This window comes from Sycon ciliatum, chromosome 1 (genome assembly GCF_964019385.1).
Source record: "Sycon ciliatum chromosome 1, ocSycCili1.1, whole genome shotgun sequence".
Classification (NCBI taxonomy): domain Eukaryota; kingdom Metazoa; phylum Porifera; class Calcarea; order Leucosolenida; family Sycettidae; genus Sycon; species Sycon ciliatum.
The window spans coordinates 70,297,480-70,318,966 of record NC_088643.1 but is presented as its reverse complement, the minus strand read 5'-3'; the positions used below and the strand labels follow the sequence as shown (position 1 = coordinate 70,318,966).

The window sequence follows — 21,487 nt, the reverse complement described above, 5'->3', positions numbered from 1 at the left end:
CGCGTTGAAGTGTAGCAGCAGTATGCTGCGTCCACAGCTTCGCTTACGCTTATGCATGCATAAAAAATCGATAGCACTCGTTTTGAACACTAACGATTATCGATTGCACTCTTTAACGATCGATATGCGAGTTATCGGTATAATTGTTTCAGCCCTATTATTTATTCATATTTTAATAGGGCAGTCCCTTTTGTTTTCGCCTTTCTGGTATAAAAGTAGAACAGAAAGTGGAAAACTGATCGCGATGTTTGCCACTTATTTCAGCTTGTTTCTTACTCTTAGCAGATAGATAGGTGCATGCTCTTTCGCTTATCACGGTCACAACTATCGTAAAATTTCATCTCCACTCACGACAACAAGAATTTTGAGTTGAAAACTGACCACGATGTGTAGACACTTTTCATGTTGCCGTTCATGTTGCCGTTTTTGGACAGGCTGTTTCCAGGTACCAGAGCATGTTCACAGTCGAATGTGAGATGTGAACTGATATGAGCTGACAACGAAAAACTGTCACAGACCCCTGCAGAGCTAGGCTGACAGAGTACGGGGCGCGGGGTGCCATTGACGACGGGCTTTATTGCTATCGTATTTTTCCGTATCCATTGACCACGGGCTTTATCGACTCATCAAGGCCACCGCGGGAACGTCGCTCATTGGCTACAACCATAGAAACGGTACGGTAAAAACCTGAATCAGCAATTACATTGTAGTACTCACGGCAAAAACATTTTTGAGTAGGGAGGTTCTGCTATACGTGAAACGTAGAGAAATCACGTAGAGAGCAGGTGTCTGGGCTAGAGTCTACGGCTTCGCGTGTTTTGGCTCCAGATTTCTACGCGGAGATGAGGTTCTCTACGTTGTGGCACACGCAGAGAAAATGCGTACGATCTGCTGGGTATCATTCGAGTGCAGGCAGAAAACTGCCAAATATGGAAGGGGGAATTCCCAGTACACATTCCACGTGACTTCTCTACGTGAAACGTAGAGCAGAACAGGATTTCTTTACGTTACGGGAACGCGAAGAGAGTTCGCGTGATTCTTTGCGTCGCGTTCCCATAACGTAGAGCAGAACCTCCCTCGGCCCTAGCCCTAGTGACAAGCGCGTGAACGTGAGTAGGTCTACGAGTACGTCTTGTTGACGTCTACGATTGTAGATCGTGATTCGTGACGTGTATAGTAGATCTCCACGTGTGACTCGACTGGCGAGTGTCAACGTCAGCAAAATTTATTTGCTTCGCTTCGTGAAGATTTCGAAAATACCCGAGATTACAGCTGTTGCAGGCCAGCTGTCCTGGAATGTGACAGGACACTCCTGAAGTTGCTGAACTGTTTATAAGCTGGTGAGAGAAGGGGAACTGCTACTTACTTTTGGGTACTGCTTCGGCACGCGTGGTCGTGAAGCCACTGCTGTTCCTTGCTGCCTGATTTCATCGAGCAAGGTTTTCAACTGAACTAACCTCCATCCATTGCAGAACGCTGCGATACGAGTCATCATCAACAGTAAGTAATAGTTTCTCATTGAAGTCCGCTGAGCTTAGCGCTGCTTCTTCCAGTACATGCATACACGTACACGCAGGCTTTTATGTGTGGACAATTATTTTCAAAATAATTATTGGCGCGAAAACGAACAAACTCTTTCTGCAAAATGTGCGCATGACCTTTTTGCTAGCTGCTAGTCTAGCTGTGCATGCGCGCAAAGTAGTCAAGCGAAAACGAACAAACTCTTTCTGTAAAATGTGCGCATGACCTTGTTATTGCTAGCTAGTCTAGTCGTGCATGCGCGCAAATTAGTCCATTACTTCCCAAAGCTATGCAAAATACGTCACTTTAGTAGCTGCTGGCGCTAGCCAGGATCCCACCGCTTTATTGTGTGTGTATGTGTGTGTGCATGGTGTGTGTGTGTGTGTGTGCATGGTGTGTGTGTGTGTGTGTGCATGGTGTGTGTGTGTGTGTGTGTGTGTGTGTTTGTGGCGTCGGGCCCGTCATCACGTGACGCGCCATGCCTGGCGTGCTATCCTGTACACGTCCCATACCGTACTGTAAAAGAAAGCGGGCCACATATCCAAATACTGTAAGAGTTCAATCTCTAACGGGGCACAAAGTCTAGCGTTTCAACGAGAAAAAATCCATCGCTAACTCAAGAAACGTTACATGTACAGTCAGTATCGCCTATAGCGTTGGTGTTTGATTTTGAGCATTTATCACTATAAGCGATATATTACTATGACCGATACTGCATGCAATGTATCCGAGTGGGCCGGTGTCAAACAACTCAGCGCGCCTTGCGCATACGCACTGCATAGCTGGCTACAGCTCCTGACACACAACATCAGCATTTCCTCACTATGGAGGCATGTGCGGTCAACTTATACAAGCAGAACTCACCAAACAACACTGGACAAGTAACATAATTATAGACTATAGTTCTTCAGGAAGAGGTAACAGTGACTACTAACACCCTGTTCTCCTCTGACACCACTTGATTTTACATCAATCCCTATATTAAACCAATGCAAAAATAATGTAATAAAGGTCTTTTGAAATGTGAATTTGATCACTATAGGCGATATTATTACTATAGACGATTATTACTATACGCGATAACTGTGTATACTTAGTTATGGCAAATGAAAATGAAATTGATAAATTGATCACATTAGCCGGTATAATTTATTACTATAGCCGCCAACCTTATAGGCGATACTGACTGTGTGTCACTCCAGCTCTCCTCTGTACTAGAGAAAAACAGAAGACAGATGTGTGGTGGCAGGGTCGTTAAACTTTGTGCCCGCCGAGTGGGGAATTTTTGCGAATCGTTACACTTTAGACTCGTCAAACTTTCAACTCTTACAGTAGTGCTTTCAACGACAAGGCCATAACATGAAGCAACTTGGTAGAATGTGTATGTATGCGAAATGTATCGAGGGAATGCATGCAGGGCGGTATAGTGCAGGTTCGAACCCCATGTTACGGGTGGAAAAAATTTCAAAAAAGAAGAAGAAAATAGCTAGCACCAATAGCACCTACAGGATTTTAGCTAGCACCATAGCACACATATACAAAGATATCGAATTTCGACGCGCAAACGAGGCGCTCGATGGAAAAATAAAACAGCAGAAGCACCTGAGCACAAGCAGCCCATCTCTGACGAAGATCAGACCAAGCTGAGAGCATATTTCAACTGGTTTCCTTAGCTTTCCTAACAATCCCACGTCAGTGTCCGAGTATGTTTGGTACTGTTGCACATTATAACTTTGCACTACGTGGATCAGAAGTCCAAGCATTCCTTACTAAGGACGATCTACAGGAGGAAAAGGCCAGGGATGGCAGGTCTTACTTCAGGCGTTCTATTACCTACTGCTCAAAACATCGTCATTCTTCAGACATCGTCTCTGACGGGTGTATCACTGCACCAAGGGATGTGGAAGATTACTGCCGACTTCCTAGCGGCCCTTCTAGCAACCCAGAGTGAACTACAAGCCAATAGATTCCCTGTGGTACAATGGAAAACCCATTGGGACGAACGAGATTGACAAGATGATGACCAACATCGGCCGGTAAGCGAGACTAAGCAAGATATACACCAAGCATTGCATGAGGGCTACTACCGTACTATGCTATGTGAGAGCTGCATGCATTTCAGATAGCACTATTATGCGCACCACCGGCCACCCAAATCGCGAAATGCCCAGTCTCTGATGAGCTACAACCAACACAAGAGCGGAAAGCAGCCACAGCAAAACTGCTGGATACGTCGGCACCTGTGACCCTACCAGCACTTCCAGTATGGCCAGTGACCTTGAAATGGATGACATCCTTGCGAGCTGCACAAACGACGAACTGCTATCCCTGGACAAGCCTGCCGTCCCTCCAGCTCCACTGTCTATCGAGAAGCCTGTCGTCCGTCCAACTCCACTGTCTATGGAGAAGCCCGCCGTCCCTCCAACTCCACTGTCTATGGAGAAGCCTGCCATCACTCCAACTCCACTGCAGCCCGACCAGCTCACATCACCACCTGGAGCAGGCGCCAGCAGTGTGCTCTGCGAAAACTTCAGCGGGCCAGTTAGTATTTATCCGCAATAGATATAGAGCGACCGGCCCCATGTAAAAATATACTGCAAGTTGCCCAATATTTGCGTCACTAAATTTTCGTGATTTCTCAAAACCAGCGAGTTCACGATGGAAAATGTTCACGGAGCACTGTGGCCACACACACACATACGCATCACGGAGCACTGTGGCCACACACACATACACATACTGTATTACATCCACTGCTGAAGTTTGATTTCACGATGGCTAATATTCGCGTTATGCTCCTCTCTCGAAAATAGTGAAAATCACTACACCTTCAAGGCTTGCGAACATCAAGTAGTTAACAGTATCCCCTAAAGCCAAGCGAACAAGATCATCAAATGATGCGTTTCCGGTAGGGGTGAAACGAGTATCTATTTTGACCAACCGATCACTCATTCATAATGTTCGACCGAGTATCCGATTATTTCGAGTATTTTATCAAAATTCGAAAGCGCTAGATTTGTGAGTTCTCGACCAATTCGGAAGAAATTATCTGTGAACATAGAACAAAAGTCGCCAACGTCTTGTACAGAGTGTAGAGTAACGATTTTTCACCAGTACTTTCATTATCTCATAACAAACTAACGTTACTTGCCGTGGTGATCGCATCGTCGAAGTCATGAAATACTGACTCAAAGGCATGCAAAACGCATGCATACCAGTCGATGAGCGGTACAACAGAAGTTTTTGAAAAATAGAATGCCAATACTAAAAAAAACACAAAAAAAAACAAAAAACGATCGAGTGCAAAATTTCGAATACTCGCTCGTTTGAAATTTTCGAACGAATACTCGAATATTCGAACTAATCGTTTCACCCCTAGTTTCCGGTCATCATCATTTTTATTCATATGCATATTTTTTGTAGTGCAGTCCCCGCCGTTGCAGCAGAGTTCAGCCCAGAGTCAAAGTCTTCACGGGCTATTCTATAGGCCATAAATAAGTACTTCCTTCTTCCCTTTCCTTTTTCGTGCAGTCCGCACACGCCATGTGCCATTCATCACTTCGCATGCATATTATTTGGTCTTCTGTGGACTGGTACATCGGTGGGCTGTGTGTAGATCTACGGTGAACGCAGAGTGCATGTTATGAACCCAGTAGGGTATATCCTTGAACCCGGCGGGGTATATTATTGCTGAATGCACCCCGCTCAGAACTGCCGCTGATTGGCTGAAATCGACCGAATCGTATCGCACCAGGGGATAATGTGTGTATATGAGATATGAGGGTCACGTTGGGGAGCCCGCTCACCCAACGTGACATTACTCAGCGGCTTCTTTGGGTTGTTCCGCTGTACGCTTGGATTCCGTTTGGGATGCCTGAGCGATTTCCTGCGCTAGCTGCGTGAAATGCGCATGAACCTTGCAGGGCGCGGTGGTTGTTTTTTGGACACCTTGCAGGCGCGTAGCCCGCATGCGGCACGGGGGGGGGGGGGGGGGGGGGGGCACAAGCCCCCCCCCCCCCCTAAAACTTTCGACCTAGGTTCAGCATGCACATAATGACCATGAATGACATACACCAGCCATCCTACACATATGCGGCTGTGCACCCCCCCCCCCCCCCCCCCCCTAAAAGGGGGAACAGCTACGCCCCTGCCTTGCACATTGCTGCTCTCTTGACTCTTCCTTTTTCACTCAGCCCTCGGCCTGTTCTACACAAAGCGCCCGAGGCATCGTGGAAACTTGTAGAACGTCGTAGTGTGGGGTTTTGCACGAAGCCTAGAGTCACATTTCCAGGAAGTGAAGCACTTCCCGGAAATGTACAACGCGAGAACCTACCTGACCAGGTTCCAGCGTTGGATCACATGATGTGCCATGCCAAAGAGGTGTGCCACCTGCGTGAGACAGCGCATGTTGCTCAACCTACATGACAAGCACTTGGGACTATGTACTAGCCAAACCAATGAAACCACACTGTACTAAAAGAACGCGAACGTGACGGCTCAAAAGTTCAAGTCAAAACAGAGCTGTTGGCTACGTACATGTAGATCCTGCTGTCAGAGTGCTGTCAGGCAGCAGCAGTCTGAGTCCAGGGACGTGACACATTGTACCACACTTCTCCGGATAGGATCATACTATACCGTATACGTGTAGATAGCAGTTTAGTGATTGGTGTCTTGTGTGTATGTGCGTGTATGTGTGTGAATGTGTGTGTGTGTGTACAGCTGTGTGGTGGATACCAGGCTAAAAATAGTGGCGGTCAATTCATCAGCCTTGCAAGCTGTTGAATGGTGTAATCCCAGCACAAGTTGCTATGTCTATCATAGCTGTTCGCTATCATCGCTTCCGCGATGGGCATGTCTGAGGTCTGAGGTGTGTGTGTGTATGTGTGTGTATGTGTGCGTGTGTGCGTGTGTGTGTGTATGTGTGTGCGTGTGTGTGTTTGTGTTTGTGTGTGCGTGTATGTGTGTGTATGTGTGCGTGTATGTATATGTGTGTATGTGTGTGTATGTGTGTGTGTGTGTGTGTGTGTGTGTGTATGTATGTGTATGTATGTGTATGTATGTGTGTGTATGTGTGTGTATGTGTGTGTATGTGTGTGTATGTGTGGGTTCAATTCCCGACGATTATGGTCGCACACGTCTTTCTTCTCTTTCTCGGACTCTTCCTGACTTTTCTTTCATTCTCCTGGTTGGTTACCAACAGCTAGTGTATGCCGGAGTATGTGGTGTGGTGTGTGTGTAGAAAAAAATTGGAAAAATGAAAAATAGGGATTCACTGGCCAGAAAAAGTCACTTCAAACAGCTGTGTGGTGGATACCAGGCTAAAAATAGTAGCGGTCAATTCATCAGCCTTGCAAGCTGTTGAATGGTGTAATCCCAGCACAAGTTGCTATGTCTAACATAGCTGTTCGCTATCATCGCTTCTGCGATTTGCATGTCTGAGGTCTGAGGTGTATGTATGTGTGTGTGTATGTGTCTCTGTGTGTGTATGTGTGTGTGTGTGTGTGTGTGTGTATGTGTGTGTATGTGTCACTGTGTGTGTATGTGTATGTGTCTGTGTGTGTATATGTGTGCGTGCGTGACTTTGGACAGTGAGTATTACAAGTGCTGCTGGCGACCTACTGGAGCAGCTGCGAGCCATCATCGCCGGTGGTCGTGAACCATCCGTGCGGCCTGGCCCACAGCTCAACTCATTCAATCTTGAAGGCGTTGCTGAGCACATCAAGTCAGGCAAATGTACGTGCACTTTGCGTTGTTCTCTTTTTTCAGTGGCCCAACGGGTAGGCCATATATCCGAGCACCCGCTCCCTAGATGACCTACCCAATAGTAATCGGGGTACTCAATACCACTTGGAAGTTAACACGTTACGCATTTCAACCTCTTATAGGGAAAGTGTTTGCAGTTCAGGCAAGAAACACGATTAGCCAGTACATGAACTGTATGCGTAGGGCTCCCTGAACCGAGTGAACTTGACTGCTACCTCTCCCCAAGTTCTACTTGTGCTACATGTACCGTAAAGTACCGTGATAGCGCCCCGTCCGCGTCTTGCAAGGGCACCCGACCTTGATTTTCACAGCAAGGGAAATCGAGTGCAGAGGGGGGCTATTGTGTACGACGGCTTGAGAACCGTGGTGTACTAAGGTGTAAGGTCACACTTACAGTTAGGGCTCAAACGGTTAGTCCGATTAACCAGTTGCAGACCGGTTACGAAGAATTAACGGTTAACCGATAAAGATAACGGTTAGGCGAGACCAAAACGAGAGAGCTTGGAAGCTCAGGGCCCTACGCTATGCTTGTGTGCCTTGATGACCTAGACAAAAAAAGAATACGGATGTTATAAATTCATATAAATTTTTCCTTTTTTTAAAAGACATAACCTGGGATTCGAACCCGCACTATCGCCGTGCATGCATCCCCCGATACACTTCGCATACAAACTAATTCTTCCAAGTTGCTTCACGTTATGAACTTGCATTTGAAAGCCCTATTTGAATATGCATTGTGGCCAGCCGTCTTTGATAGCACGGTACGGGACAGGTACGGGACAGGTACAGTCGATGGTAATACGACACCGTCTACCGCCTTGATGACCAGGCAAAAAAAGCATAGAGATGTTATACATTTTTCAATTCTCCTATTTTTTTAGCTTAACCTGGGATTAGAACCCGCACTATCGCCCTACATGCATTCCCCCATACACTTCGCATTCATACTCATTCTACCAAGTTGCTTCACGTTATGATCTTGCGTTTGAAAGCCCTATTTGAATATTGCGGCCAGCTGTATGTGGCCAGCTGTGTTTGATGGTACGGTACGGGATAGCGCCAGACGTGACACAAACACACAAACACCAAATTAAAGCTGTGTGGACCCTGGCTAGCGCCAGACGTTACTGAAGTAACGTCTTCTGCATAGCTACGGGAATAAAATCGAGATTCCCGGGCAGGACCCACGTGAAATTGGTGCGGGCGGGCGAATTTTATTCTTTTATTTTTTTCATGTATGTACATGATTATGTGTGCATGCCATGTTGAACTTTTTTTCCAGCATTTTCCGGTAATTTTGATTCATTTTTTGCAGACAACAGGTACGCGGTTTACCCGTTCAATTTTTCTACAAGTATATTTCGGCCAACGATGGCCCTGATCTGTACATCAGGGAGCCGTACAAGCTCGGGTTTGTGTGACTCCACGTCACAGATCTACTCACACGATCAGTACTGTACATGTACATGTATGAACTGTTCAAAAAAAAAAAAATGGCTTTGGCTCGATTTTGGTGCGGGAGGGCCCGGGAATCTCTATTTTTTTTGGTCTCGCCTTACGCAATAACTTTTCAGTCAATTTTTCAAGTATCAGGTCGTTGCAAAGTATGCACTTTCGCAGGCTGTCGCACGCGTACGCAATTTCTGGGCTGTCAACTTGGTCATATCTGGTCTCTTCGTGTGAGAGTATGTATGAATGAGCATGCAAGAGAATATACATGTGTGCGTTGTACTGAATAGGGTACATTTTTTGAATAAATATAGCCGAATATACAGTTAAAAAAGAGTCCGCAGGATTGCCGTGGCTTATAGGTTATAACCGTTAAACCGACCGTTAGCTTAGCAGTTAACCGTTGGGGGTAAAACCGTGACCGTTTGAGCCCTACTTACAGTGCGTTTCAAATATATAGACGCGTGATTTCAAAATACCGTTAGGCCAGCATCTATATCACATAAAATCTGTGATCACTTTGTGCATAAAAAGTTCGAAATTGGGTGTTTGCTATCCGATCGCTTAAAAATCTATATGAGAGTAATTGGGGGAAGGACCTGAGCAATATTCCGAAAGAAATTCTCGAAAAGCTCCAGCCAAATTTGAAATATTTCAAAAATACCATGCGTCTATATTTTTGAAATAGACTAGCATGTTCTTGTGTGCAGTTCCAAGGCAATCTGAGTGCGGATTGACTGCACACGGTGCAATGTGTGTGCAAGGTACGAGTCGTATGACCTGCAGACAGGACACCACTTGTAAACACGACCAGAAAGGGGAGTAAATGGTGAGGCGCTCTCGCGGTATTTTACGGTAGTACTAGTCACCACTATTAGACTCAGCTAGCTTGTGTTCTTCGCTTGGCACATGTGTTTTATAATTCTATTCAAAACACCGGCCAGTGAGAGTCAGCGCACCGTATCTGATTCCGTGTGTGTAATTTGTTGTGCTAGCCACAGTACATGGGGACACTCCGGGTACGTATACTATCAGAGGACTAAGCATAACCTAATAGTATCATAATACACAAACCCTGGATGTGAGTGTGATTGTGGTGTAATGCATGGGCTTATAAGGTACCCCAAACCCGACCCGTTAGTGGCGGGACCCGGCCGATAGCGTATAGGGCACCCGTTTGACCGCTCTTCTTTTTGCTGTTGTTTTTGTTTTCGAAGGCAGGACTGCGATGATGCTCCTGTGCTATTTCGCTCTGGAAATTGAAATCCTTCGGGATATTGACGAATTGTGACTCTGTAAATGTAGCTGTGTACCGGTAACAGTGCGAGGAAAGGAATGCATGCATGTTCAATGACCAGGTCACAGTACACATGTTCAATGACCCGGTCACAGGACACATAATCATTGCATGACGACAACCTATGACAAGTGGGTGGTGGTGCTAACTTGGCAACAATCGTCTGCAGCTAAAATTCAACCCTTTTTGTTTTTTGTTTTCCTACAGGCAAGAACATCATCTTCATGACTGGAGCGGGTCTATCTACGGGTTAGTTTGAACGTGTGTTTCTTTCTCTTGAAATACGAGAGGCAAAGCTCTCCAAGAGTGTCCGTTTCCGTCTAAATTTTAGTTGGGGTCCGCAACGGCAGAACTTCAGATCAATAGGAAATGCGTGGGTGTTGTGTAGTATTGATGATGCTCATACTGGGTCGTGTGGGTACAACCCGCCAGCCCATTACGGCAACATGCACCTTGCTTGTATGAATTTGTGTGAATTTTCACGTAGTGCATGGTGCGTGCATGGTGCGTGCATGGTGCTTGCATGGTCTGTGTGTATGGTCTGTGTGTATGTGTGTGTGTCCGCGTTTGCATGTATGTGTGTACTTCTGGTGTGTGCGTATGTTTCTGGTATGATAACAAAAAAACAGAACTTCTTTATGTGAACACGCGTTTTACATTATTCTCCCCGTCCTCTTCCCCTCCTCATCCCTCTTCCTGCTGAGCATGTGAAAAGTAACACCTGTAGAGTAGACGGTTCGATACCGGAACGGCTTGACAGCCAAATTTGTATAGACCCAAACCGATCATCAGCGTTGATTTTTCACTCGAAATATGTTTGTGGAAGGAAACTGGCATGTTGAAGTTTGCTCTGGGGCCAGAGTCAATCGAACTGAGCCACTCCTTTGTGTTGACCCATTGCCTCCAAGTTGCCCAATGTTTCGCTTCAAAAAAAGTTCAAATCAGAGGTGGCTCCAAACCGGACACGTTTTAGAGTGCACGTCAAATTCACTCTGGGTCTGAAATTAGGTAATTGCTATCGCTCCACGACAGCCAGTACAGAGTAACAATAAGCCTTGTGTGTGCTTCCATTAGTTTTGATTGGTATGCGGTGCTTTATTGGCGAGAGGCGAGCCGCTGTTTACCTGCGACAAGAAGTTGATTTTTCGAAAGTCGTAAAACTCAAGTCGCAGTGCAAAGCAACACGTCGAAAACTCAAATGCTTGGTATGGCGCTTCTGGTCATCGCAGAGCCATGAAATTTTGACTCGGAGTATAACACATCGTAGTCTCACTGTGACATGTTTTCTAATCAAAATACCAAGAGAGAAAGTGAATATTGAGTCCGTTCCGGTTTGCAACCTGTGTCCTATTTGAAACCGTCGCCTCTACATGTGTGCACATGTCTGTATGAATGTGTGTTTCTGCACAGCTGCTGGCATCCCGGACTTCCGATCGCCAAACACTGGACTGTATGATCAGTTGCAAAAATACAATCTTAGCTCACCGCAGGAGATCTTCAGCATTGACTTCTTCAGGGTAAGGAGAGAGAGACTAGGGACCAATGCGGAAAAATACCGTTGCTACTTTGAAGTATAATTATGATCTGTGACTGCTACTTTTGCACACGTGTAACATTGTTAAAAAGAAACAAGGAAAACGGTGGGGCACACGTTATGCGTTAGAGTCCAGCAGCGAACCCGGATGTTGAGCAGTCAGATGTCTGGTTCTGGTGTAGTAGGTGGACTCTAACGCATAACTGGTGCCCCGCCGTTTGCCTTGTTTCCTTTTATTATTTTCCTTGGCTCACCATCCGAGTACTTACTGTCACATAATGGCATGAATATACTGACATACACATAATTCCCTCAACTAGTGAATATTTGATACTTTGGGGCTCCCCGCGTACTAAGTTAGTTTGTGCGTGAAGTGTGTGTGTACAGTGAGGCCTGCGTCCCACCAGCCTGTGTAGTTTCACAGGAAGTGTGAGTATCGAAGTCCGAAGAGAATGTTGAACGGCCTCTGCTGGGATGACCGCTACACCATGGCTCAGTGGTTAGAGCATCGCCGGCCTCAAGCAAACGTCCCTGGTTTGAGTCTTGGTGGTGACAGTCAATTTTTTCTTCAGACTCTACCTTCTCCATTCCCTCAACTAGTCAACATATAATATTAGGGCTGAAACAATTATACCGATAACTCGCATATTGATCGTTACGAGTGCAATCGATAGTCGTTAGTGTTCAAAACGAGTGCTAACGATTTTTTATGCATGCATATCAGTGACCGTATTCTAGCCCCTGCACTCCAACCGATAGTGAATATGAGTACAATCATGTACTTTCAAGCGCAGTAAAATTGATTTGTGGCTTTGAAAGAGATTGGGAGAGAAGACTTTGTCTTTTCGGTTCATTTGCGGGAGAGGTCGGAGAAAATCAATTGCCAGGGGGTGATGACAAGATTCTTCACTCTAGAAACAACATGAAATTCTTTAGTTCATGTTGATAAAACCAGCCAGATATCTACAGATGTCAACTGTCAACAGTGCAGTGCCACACATTTCTAACGTAGCAAAGGTATCATCGAATTTCTTCATAAACTGGTGTTCGAGGTACACGGGTAGAGCCGACAAGAATCGATAAAACCAATGTATCGATCGTTTTAACTTTTAATGATATCGGTTGATCGTTAGGAGTTTTTGAATGATCGTTAGGAGTTTTTGAATGATCGTTTTTGCCCTATATAATATTATGTCATGTGCTTTGTTGCGGTTGTATCCATAGCTGTGCTGCGTGTCGCGCACTGGGTTTGTTCTATGTTGTATCCATAGCTGTGCTGCGTGTCGCGCACTGGGTTTGTTCTATGTTGTATCCATAGCTGTGCTGCGTGTCGCGCACTGGGTTTGTTCTATGTTGTATCCATAGCTGTGCTGCGTGTCGCGCACTGGGTTTGTTCTATGTGTAGAGACGTCGACATTTAAGGAGAGGCCCAATTGTGCGAAGGAGAATTCAATTCCCCCAAACTGAACGATTTACAGAGAATGATGAAATCTGCAAATTTGTGGTTTTGAAAAACGATGTGTTCCTTCTGTGTTTTTGTTGTCTGATCCAGGAGAATCCCAAGCCTTTCTATGAGCTGGCCAAAGAACTGTATCCTGGCAAATTCATAGTATGTTCAATAGATTATCTTTGGTGTATATCCTTGCTGGTTGGATTGTCCTCATTGTGCCGTATCTTGATGTAGATAATGCATTGGTTCAAGCCAAGCCGAACAGCATACAATATTACATAGTAGGAGAGCAGCAGCAGCAGCAGAAGATGGGATATCTGCACACTCATCGCGTGTATTTTTCTTTGAGTGTGCTTCCATGCATGCGTATGACATGTGCGTGGGTGTTTGCGTGTGTGTATGTGTGTGTGTGTCTGTCTGTCTGTCTTTCTGTCTTTCTGTCTCTCTGTCTGTGCGTGTGTGTGTCTGTCTGTGCATGTGAGCAACCCCATGTGTATATGTGTCCTGCTTGACACCATGTGGTACTGTGTTGTGTTGTTGCAGCCGACCGTCAGCCACTACTTTATCCGTCTCTTATCGGAGAAGGGCTTGCTGCTCCGGAGCTATACACAGGTGAATGAAGCATGTGCCCCACTACCACTAGCAATGAGCTGAGTTAAAGATATCATTTGAATACCAATATCCATGTGTACATAATAATATAGTACTGTATTGTATTAAGTACTAGTAGATGCATGACTGTGCAGATGTTGGACTAATTCATTGCTGTTATGTATACGGTAGGTGAAAACGCTCCAGAAAGGGTGCCGTGGTGATGTTTGCTTACGAAAAGACGTGCGGCTTGGGTTCCACAGCACTGGTTAGTGTTCCCAGTAATTCGGGTGGATGTCCTCGTTTTCTGAGTCTGAGCCAGAAAGGCAAGCGAATCTTGAGAATATCCTTTAGCAGCTGGTTTGTACGGTTGTACCGCACGAGCTCTGCATTGTGATGTAAGATTAGAACAGGGTGGTCTGACTTAAATAGGGTACTACACGTATAGTATATATATACGCATTCCTTTCTTTCTGAAACGTTCTCAAAGAGAACTTAGTTGCTAGTTGTCTTGAATATTATTAAATTGAAAAAGGCAGATTTTCTGATTTTCTGGAAATGTGCACGTTCGGGCTCTCCGCCTTCTCCGTGAAATAAAAGAGACACGCAACCAACAGCGTAAATTTAAGGATCCGCGTTCCGGCTCTCCGCCTTCTCCGCGGACAAAAGAAAACTAGAGAGAAAAAGAAGCAAAAAAAAGGAGTACATGTATGGCCTGGTTTAGGCACCACTGCCACTGGGAATCAGTTTAGGCACCACTGCCACTGCCACTGCCACTGGGAATCAGTTTAGGCACCACTGCCACTGCCACTGCCACTGCCACTGCCACTGGGAATCAGTTGCAGAGAACAACGAGCCTCGGCAACGGCCAGTGTAGCAGAGACATCCGCCACCTCACTGATGGGGGCCGAGCACTGCGTAAACAAACCATGCTGGAGTGAACCAGAGCAAAGGCAGTGTTCGATCTCTCAAACACGTTCCTCATAGCAGCGCCGTTTCTCCCGTTTGTGACGCTGGTAGCAGGAGGGTACTGAGGTGGAGAGATTTGAAGCCGGGAAAGGGTTAAACACCCGTACATCGAAGACAGTGCGGTCAAAGCACCCACCCCGTACACCGGTCGCTGCTGTGTCCAATCTAGCCTTGGGGTCCGTTATGGCAGATCGATAGCGGAATGATTCCCCAGTTGCTCTTACATCTTTAATCAAGAGTAGTGGCTCATGGCTATTGACGATGTCATGTGAAGACTGTTCAAGGTAGGGAAGCTCCTGGTACCACTGTGTCTAATTAGCTAAGCTATCAGCTGGTGTGGACATAAAGCTAGATTTGAAGGATAGATCATGAACAGGAACTTAGTCTGTTTGCTGGACGTAGCTTCTCCCGGTTAGCTGCAACTCTCATGTCGAGGCGTCTTCACAGCCGTGGATGGAACCTATAGTGCGTTTCAAAAGTCCAGACCTCTGGTTTCAAAAAACCGTTAGGCCAGCATCTATACCACATAAAATCTGTGATCACTTTGTGCATAAAATTTTCGAAATGGGGCGTCTGCTATCCAATCGATTAGAAATTTAGATGAGAAAAATTGCGTGAGCTGCCTGAGCAATATTCCGAAGAAATTTCTCAAAAAGCTCAAACCAAATTTGAATTATTCGAAAAAGTCTAGAGGCCTATACTTTCGAAACGCACTATAAGACTAATTTCCCGCTGCCGCCATTGTAAAACCCCCGTACTTTCACTCTCCGAAGGCTCACAGTTACGGTTTGTAAGTTGTCCATTGACACGGAGGAGAAGAAGACGAAGACAGTGCGGGTATGCACACGGAGGAGAAGAAGACGAAGACAGTGCGGGTATGCACACGGAGGAGAAGAAGACGAAGACAGTGCGGGTATGCACACGGAGGAGAAGAAGACGAAGACAGCGCGGGTATGCACACGGCTTACCATCAATACCTACGGTGTACTATTTATGTGTTAACGTGCTTTAATACGTGTGTTAAAGTGTATCTACTACACATGCATGTGTGTGGGGGTGTGGGTGTGGGTGTGAATGTGCGCGTGTACCTCTCACACAGAACATTGATACGCTGGAGCGCATTGCTGGCGTCCCCGGTGACAAGATCATCGAAGCGCACGGCTCTTTCAGCCAGGCTCATTGCATACAGTGTAATGAGGAGTATAGCCAGGACTGGCTCAAGGGTAAGCATTGCCACGTTAAGTCAGACCTTATTTTGTCACCTACATGTTCATTTGTTTAATGGTTTTGCATGAAAAATGCCCAGATATCAAGCGCGTGCGCCGGTGCCCTTCCGGGGGGAGTCCCCCGGGAAAATTTTCAAAAAATGAAGCGAAATCCTGCATTTTGAGCGAAAAAAGGGGGGTTCCGGGCACCCAGGAACCCATACGGGGCATGCGCCTGGATAGGCCAGGGGTGTAGATATGTGACATACTTTACCAAGAGTAATAACCCCCCTGGCGAAAACTCACATCGCGTGTCTCAGGTACGTTTCGTACTACGTCCAAACGAAGGATAGTGTGCGCGCAATCCGGATATGTGCCATGATCATGCTGGGGAGTTGCATGCACGCAGTCGCTTTCTGTCAGAGAGTGCTTTTTTTATTACTCCCTGCTCGCTAAAAACGGGGTGGAACGTACAGCTGCGACACTGCACCACGTGATGTGAGATTTCGCCGTCGGCAAACCCCATAGAAAGGATATCAGGAGTTGCACACTCTTGATGTTACGTTGCATTCAAATTGTTTGGTATACCAGGTAGTATCAATCTGGTGCAACTGATTTTCTGACTAGTTGATAAGGGATGCGCATAACTGACACCTAGCTACAATGGTCAGTTGTGTCAGGTGGGATCCAACCCCCGTGGCTGAGCATGTGCTTGGATTGGATTGGATTGGTTTATTTAACGTCGAATAACAAACAGGCAGTGTTGCCTTATTACATGAGATCGACTTGCATTGAGTTCTAGTACATTGTCCTCGTGGACAGCACATGCACATATTGCTGTCTGTGTCTACTGACAAACGAACTCATAAAACAAGGCCGCCATCACACTACGCTCTCTGACCCCCGTTTACATCTACGTCTACGGTGAAAAATCCAAAACGGGTGGTCGTGTCATCACACAGGCCTAGTTCTACAAGTCTGACCTGATCAACATAACTTTCAAATATGCTCCCAAGACCTAGAGCTCCGTTGCACTTTGGTGCTCAGTGTTGTGCTTTTTCTTTTTTTTTGAAGTTGTTGTTGTTTCAAATCTTTATTGATGTGTATTCTCACAAAAGTTGTTGTATTTCTCTGCAGAAAAAGTGTTTGCTGACGAGATCCCGACCTGTACAGTGTGTGACGGCTACGTCAAGCCAGGTAAACAGCAGTGCTCTGCCGTGCCCCCCCCCCCCCCCACACACACACACACCATGTACCATGTCTAAGCTATAATAGTAACGACACACTGGATTGTGGAGCCGAAACTAGTCCCAACTTCCAAATGCTTTGGCAAGAAGGTAGCCTTCCGACAGGTTGGCCACACACACACATACACACACGTAGTCTGTTCAACCTGTTCTGCTGAAGCGGGTATACAGCCTACATACCTATTCTTCTATATGGTACATAGGATAGGATTGCATATGTCATGTGCTGTTAACCTGGACTGTCGACGACGTTTAAATTTCTTGAATTTGAAGCACTGAATTTATATAGTATGCTGGTGTGGACATTTCACGATCATTCTGAAGAAAAGCTGGCAACCAGTGCAGATCTTGAAACTGCACATGGCGAAGCTTCAATACAGCAGCCATAGCACTACCCAGGTGCCTAGACCCAGTGTGTGTATTCAATGAGTGCCTTGTGTGGTGTTGACATTGCATCCGACTCTCTTCTGCAGACATTGTGTTCTTTGGCGAAGGGCTGCCCAAGGAGTTTCACACCGGAGTGGTTACGGTAAGGCAAGGAGAAATACGGGCGTACTCCTCCACTGGTCAGTGTGTATTAGCTTAGTATATGCGTGTGACTCAGTCACTTAGTCACTCAGTCACTTAGTCACTCAGTCACCGTCTCAGTCACTCAGTCACCAGCAGCCCCGTTAGCTGCACTGTCTTGTTTTCTCTGCATGCTGCATGCACTGCTAACCAGGACATCAGTGCACATGCACTGCTAACCAGGACATGATGTACTGTAAACCGGGAATTTTCGCTGCTGTAATATTTTCGGTGTTTCCCAAAAATCAACGGTGGGGTAGCGCGAAAATTTCGGTAAACCAGTTTTCCAGATCCAAAAATGCGTGTTGCACACCTTGTGGCGGAGCATTGTTGAATTTTACCCTATTGCTCTTTTTTCCTCACTGCTAGGATTTCCCTGTTTGCGACCTGCTGATCATCATGGGAACATCGCTAGTGGTGCAACCGTTTGCACATCTTGTTGGAAGGTAGGTCGGTGCAATGGAAGCCTCTCAAAGCGCATGGACTGGCTTACTACTTATGACGTCTTTGTTATTATTGTCTAGCATTACTCTATGTACAGTCGACCTACCCTTATAACGATATTTGCGTCAGACCAAGAAATATTGTTATAAGGGTAATATTGTTATAGGGGTAACTGGTTCATTTCATACACATACGTCTTAATGCTTGGATTTTGTTCAATTTTTTACACTCTTCATAGCATAAAAAACTGACATACATGCACATTATGTACACAGCAAGGTGCCTGCTGGTGCCCCTCGTCATGTCCCAGCGACTTATCAAGTGAAGCTTGCCCTACCTGGATAGTGGGCTCTACATCTTCCCTGCTAGATATTGTTATAAAATGGAAAATGTTGATTGATCAGCCCATTTGATATCGTTATAGGGGTAATATCGTTATAGCAATATTGTTATAAGGGTAGGGCATTGTATACAAAAGTCAATGGAGTGATTTGGTTTGGCAGAAAAATATCGTTATAAGGGTAATATCGTTATAGAGGTTATCGTTATAAGGGTAGGTCGACTGTATGTTCATAGAATTACCAAGATTAAAGGCCTTGTGCGTTGTGATCACTTTTGTGTGTGGGTCTTTATCAAGGTATTTGAATCATGTGAGGCATCGGCATGCCGGCAGCAAGAACCGGGGTCCTGGCGATTTTTCAAAATGCCAATATTTGCGAAAAACCGAACCGATGTCGTTTTTTAGTCACCGCGTTCAAAGCGAAAAGACTTCTTGCGCTATCGCTTTGAAAGTGCTTTCCTCTTGGTGGCTTCACTATTATTTTGTCGTCGTCGCAGTTGTAGTTTATCCGCCAAGCACTTGGGACATCCAGGTAGGCGTTTTCAGCCACCATGGAGGCGTTTCCACTCTGGGTAGCATCTGCAAATCATGCGCTCAAAAGAGAGCGAAACAAATAATATCTTGGCGGAGCGATCCCGTCACAAATTCTTGATGGAGCAAGAGCGACTAGAATATTTGGCAGCTGGGTCTCCAGAGATACTCCGCTGCCTGTGATAGTCGCCCGCAAGAAGAATCAGGTGAAAGTGAAGAGGTTTCGCTCAGATGACAAGCCATCAGCGGAGGCAGCGCAGACGATGAGTTTGACAGCTAGGCCTCCGCGGAATATGCCGGCATAATTTCGGGAATTATCGGTGTGATTTTTAAAACGGGAATTATTGGCAATTTTTGTGGAATAATCGGTAAAATTTGAGCAATGCCCCCCTTTTTTCAATTTTTTTTCCATTTATAACACCCTGATTTGTACCAAAACGCTTGTGATCCTGAAGTTGATCGCCCGGTATTTCAAAAAAGAAAGAAAAAAAAGCTTCCAGCCGAGTTTCATGCATAATTCACGCGAACCGTGATTTTTTGCCCGTACAAGTGGCAAAAAACCCGTACGCGGTTCGGTATCTGCAAAAAAAGGGAAGAAAAAAAGCATTATTGTGAGAATTATCGGTGGAATTACGGGAATAATCGGTCGAAAATTTGAGCAATGCTCAAAGGAATTATCGGTAAAAATACGAGCATATTCCGCGGAGGCCTATTGACAGCTCCGTGACACGAAGTGGCGACGCGGACAGGAGCGCTGAGAGTGACGAACGAGATTCAGTACTCCGTGCCGACTATTCGCAGCTGGATAAGTTGGTGAGATACGGAGACAGCCCTGAATGAACTAAACCTTACTTGATACAAGATATTTTGTGAATAAAATTGTTGCAAGTATACATGCACGCTTGCGGTGCGCATGAAATTTGTCACAGTATAATGCATGTATCTACGAGCTGCTGTGCGTAGGAGAGCAAGACATGCTTGGTGGATGTATCTGGCTTGGCCCAGCATGCCTATCTAGTCTTGTACTAAGTTGCAGATTCTTCCCAGCCATGTAAAACGTCAGTTGCTTGGCTTCTTTCTGTCTGACAAGTCTGCATACAACACCAGACCTGCACATGACAGGGATTGAGTTTTCAAGTAACATTGCAGCAAGTGCGGGCAACAATGTTACTATAATATCAACTAGAGTACTCTGTGCTTCCCTTAAGACCGATAAATATGCTAAATTATTCTCAGTCACTCCATTAGAGCTAGCTGTAACTGCGTTCCATTTTGCCTTTTTTGCTGACCACTTTTGTTGACCATCACCCATCATTTCGGGCGTTCTTTTTACCATCTTGGAAGGTGCCCAGAGCTCCAAAATTTGGCCCATAGATCATTCATTTAGTGGACAGTTCAAAGCCATCAAAAACTCATTTTCGCCAAATATCACCTAACCCTGGTTTTTGCTGCCCATGCCTCATGTATACATATGTGCGTGCGTGTGCGTATGTATGTGCGTGTGTGTGTGTGTGTGTGTGTGCGTGTGTGTGTGTGTGTGTGTGTGTGTGTATATGTATGTCTGATGATGTGTATGTGTGTGTGTGTGTGTGTCTCTCTCTCTCTCTCTCTCTCTCTCTCTCTCTCTCTCTCTCTCTCTCTCTCTCTCTCTCTCTCTCTCTCTCTCTCTCTCTCTCTCTCTCTTTATCTATCTATCTATCTACTTTTGTATCTCTCTCTCTCTCTCTCTCTCTCTCTCTTTATTTATTTATTTATTTTCACTGAAGGGTCGGCCATGAGTGCCCTCGCCTGTTGATCAATCGAGAGGAAGCTGGTAAAGTGAGTTTGAATTATGCTACTTCTTGAAGTATGTAGCTATGACATAAGTATGATGTAACTATGACATAATAAACACACCATAGTTGAGGAAGGGTCTTGATCCCCATTGTCTTACCTCTAACTAATGTGCAGTACACTGTGTGTACTGCCTGGGCATTGAACAGTCTAACCATAATGACTGTCTATTGCTTAGTTCAGAATGTCTCAGGAAGTGGCCCAGATCATGGATATCTTGGATATCTTGGCTGATTGGGTCTTTCTTTTTTTGTCCTATCTTCTCTATGGTTTGTCCACTGTTTCAGTCAAGGCTGGGTGGGTTGGAGTTTGGCGAGGAATGCAACTACAGGTGAGTTTTCTTTTGGTAATGTTGCTGCTGCTACTGTTATGCTTTGCCAGATGCACAAGACTCAAGGGCGAACTTCTTTCGCTTGCCCTTCATCCATGGTTGTTTATCTGCCTGACCTTGCATAAAGTAGAACATATTGAAATTACCATGCAACTACAAGTACAGTAAAACCTGGTTTAAGCGACCACCCCACGGTGCCACCCCACGGCGCCACCCCACGGTGCCACCCCACGGCGCAAGCAAAGGCGGTCGTTAAAGCCAGGTGATCTTTAGAACCAGGTCCCACAGTGTCTGTGTAGAACTGTGGGTGCATGGAAAAGCGGTCGTTAAGAGCAGGTGGTGGCTAAACACAGAGGTCGCTTACACCAGGTTTTACTGTACTACCAACACTGGTGCATTCCTGTCGAGTCAGGCT

The 21,487-nt window shown here is 45.7% G+C and overlaps 1 protein-coding gene across 1 annotated transcript in view; it reads left to right on the top strand.

The window, feature by feature from the left end:
- Positions 1 to 1,235: 1,235 nt before the first annotated feature.
- The window catches only part of LOC135805189 (NAD-dependent protein deacetylase sirtuin-2-like), a 22,850-nt gene continuing 2,598 nt past the window's right edge, over positions 1,236 to 21,487 (top strand). Inside the window, exons 1-12 of the mRNA XM_065319193.1 lie at positions 1,236 to 1,500; positions 7,111 to 7,254; positions 10,238 to 10,279; positions 11,441 to 11,547; positions 13,117 to 13,173; positions 13,558 to 13,626; positions 15,674 to 15,797; positions 16,917 to 16,976; positions 17,500 to 17,555; positions 17,963 to 18,039; positions 20,675 to 20,726; positions 21,029 to 21,072. Of these exons, the coding sequence (XP_065175265.1) occupies position 1,500; positions 7,111 to 7,254; positions 10,238 to 10,279; positions 11,441 to 11,547; positions 13,117 to 13,173; positions 13,558 to 13,626; positions 15,674 to 15,797; positions 16,917 to 16,976; positions 17,500 to 17,555; positions 17,963 to 18,039; positions 20,675 to 20,726; positions 21,029 to 21,072 (833 nt within the window). The 5' untranslated portion in view covers positions 1,236 to 1,499. The remainder of the gene's footprint in view (positions 1,501 to 7,110; positions 7,255 to 10,237; positions 10,280 to 11,440; positions 11,548 to 13,116; positions 13,174 to 13,557; positions 13,627 to 15,673; positions 15,798 to 16,916; positions 16,977 to 17,499; positions 17,556 to 17,962; positions 18,040 to 20,674; positions 20,727 to 21,028; positions 21,073 to 21,487) is intronic.